The sequence below is a fragment of the Buceros rhinoceros genome, unplaced genomic scaffold, assembly GCF_000710305.1.
Source record: "Buceros rhinoceros silvestris isolate BGI_N320 unplaced genomic scaffold, ASM71030v1 scaffold46877, whole genome shotgun sequence".
NCBI lineage: Eukaryota > Metazoa > Chordata > Aves > Bucerotiformes > Bucerotidae > Buceros > Buceros rhinoceros.
In genome coordinates this window covers 1-1883 of record NW_010423637.1, presented here as the reverse complement: position 1 = coordinate 1883, position 1883 = coordinate 1, and the positions used below count along the sequence as shown (strand labels likewise).

General features: G+C 62.7%; 1 protein-coding gene across 1 annotated transcript; it reads left to right on the top strand.

Annotated features, from left to right (window-relative positions):
- Positions 1–235: 235 nt before the first annotated feature.
- On the top strand, positions 236–1874 carry LOC104497237 (troponin T, fast skeletal muscle-like; the record flags this gene model as incomplete). Its single annotated transcript, XM_010140466.1, has 3 exons — positions 236–1099; positions 1177–1283; positions 1820–1874. Coding segments are annotated over exons 1-3 (1026 nt in total), but the record flags the coding sequence as incomplete, so codon positions are not given.
- Positions 1875–1883: the final 9 nt, after the last annotated feature.

The following is a 1883-nucleotide window of genomic DNA, read 5'->3' as shown; positions in this document are numbered from 1 at the left end:
GGCCCTGAGTCATGTTGTCCTCTCTAGGACACTGGTAAGGCCCAGACCAGTGGCCAGGAGCTGCCCAGCCCTGCAGACAGACAATACCGACACTGGGGCATATGGATGGCCTGATGGCATCACCCATCCCACTGCAGCAACCTGTAGTGTGCCAGCCCACCCGTGTCCACCCACCTTGTCTACTCTGTGGGTGGGGGCTGCAGAGGTGGAAGATGTGGAGGGGCATGTGGAGGACATGGAGGCGAAGAAGGACATAAAAGAGGAGGATGAAGACAAGGTGCAGAAGAATTATGAGGTTGAGGAGGAGGAGGTGGAGGACGTGGAGGTGGAGGTGGACGTGAAGGAATATGAGGAGGTGGAGGAGGATGTGGAAGAGGAGGATGAAGAGCAGTTGGAGGAAGATGAGAAGGAGATGGAGGATGTGGATGTAGAGGAGCTGAAGGATGAACACGGTGGCAAAGCACCCCAGCATGACAGTGATGGGGAGCTTGACACACCCCCACTGACTGGCATGCGGTACACACCAGGGGCCCCATCACAAGTGCCCAGACAGCTCGGTGGGATGGAGGCATCTCTGCAGGTGCTGGTGTCCCAGCTGAGAACTGAGCTGGGGCAGCAAGAAGCGGCATCACGGGCGCTGGCAGCCCAGCTGGCGCAGGAGAAGCGGCGTCACCAGCACTGGGAGGAAGACAGTGCCCAGTGGGTCCAGCTGCAGGCACGGGAGGCCGAGGCACTGCGGGAGACCAACACCTTCCTGGAGCAAGCACTGGCAGCAGCGGTGGCAGCAGGGGACCTTGGGGTGCTGGCACGGGCACAGGAGGAGGCACAGAGCTGGCAGAAGGCAGCAGAGGAGCGGGACGCCCAGCTGGCCAGGGCGCTGGCAGAGGCAGCAGCACTGTCCTCACGCCTGCAGGACTGCCAGGTGGCACTGACGGCAGCAGGACAGATGGACGCACTGGAGGATGCTGGTGTGCCGGAGGAGGTGGCTGCCGTGAAGGAGGTGCTGCAGCGCGCACTGGAGATTGCCCGTGATTCCCAAGACCCCTCACCGGGCCCTCAGGCGGAGGGGGAGCTTGGCACAGCCGTTGGCATGGCCATGGTATGAGCAAGCCTGATGGGACCCCACAGTGGGCTGGGGGGTCGGGGAGAGAGGGCTGAGCCCCTGCTCTCCCACAGCACTTGGCCAACCTGGCTGCCGCAGCACAGGAGGAGGCCTGGCAGAGCCGGCAGCAGCTCCAGGCCCAGCGACAGGAGATGGCACAGCTGCAGGAGCAGCTCAGCAGGTTGGGCAGGAACCCCGTGCTTCCACCACCCCACAGTGGGTCTCCCCCATCTCCACCTGCCACAAGTTTATCCCTTGGGACCCCCTATGATGCCCAACTTGGATCCAGGGGAACATCACCTTGGGTTGGGTGAGGGAGGGAGCGGAGGATTTGGGGAGGATTGACTGGAGGGAGGCATCAGTTTGGGGACCGACAGATAGATGATGGGGTGGGTGGGCAGATGGGTGGAAGAATGAATTTGGGGCAAGTAGATGGATGGAGGGGTGGATGGAGGGATGAATCTGGGGTGAGTAGATGGGTGGACGGGTGGGCAGAAGGCCAGAGGGATGGGTGTGGGGAAGGATGGATGAACAACTGGGAAATGGATAGGTGGCTGGCCCAGCAGCTGGCAAGGTGGCTGTGGGGATGGGGAGCCAGCTTGGGGAAGGATGGACAGCCAAGGGAGGGAGGGAGGGATGCATGGATGGATGGATGTGTGGATGGAGAGACAACCAGCTGAAGGACAGGGGAATCATCTCCCCTCTGCCCCGTGCCAGGGCCCGGCAGGACGGGGAGCGCTGGGCATCGGCGCTGCAGCGGGCGCAGCGGGAGGCCCTGGAG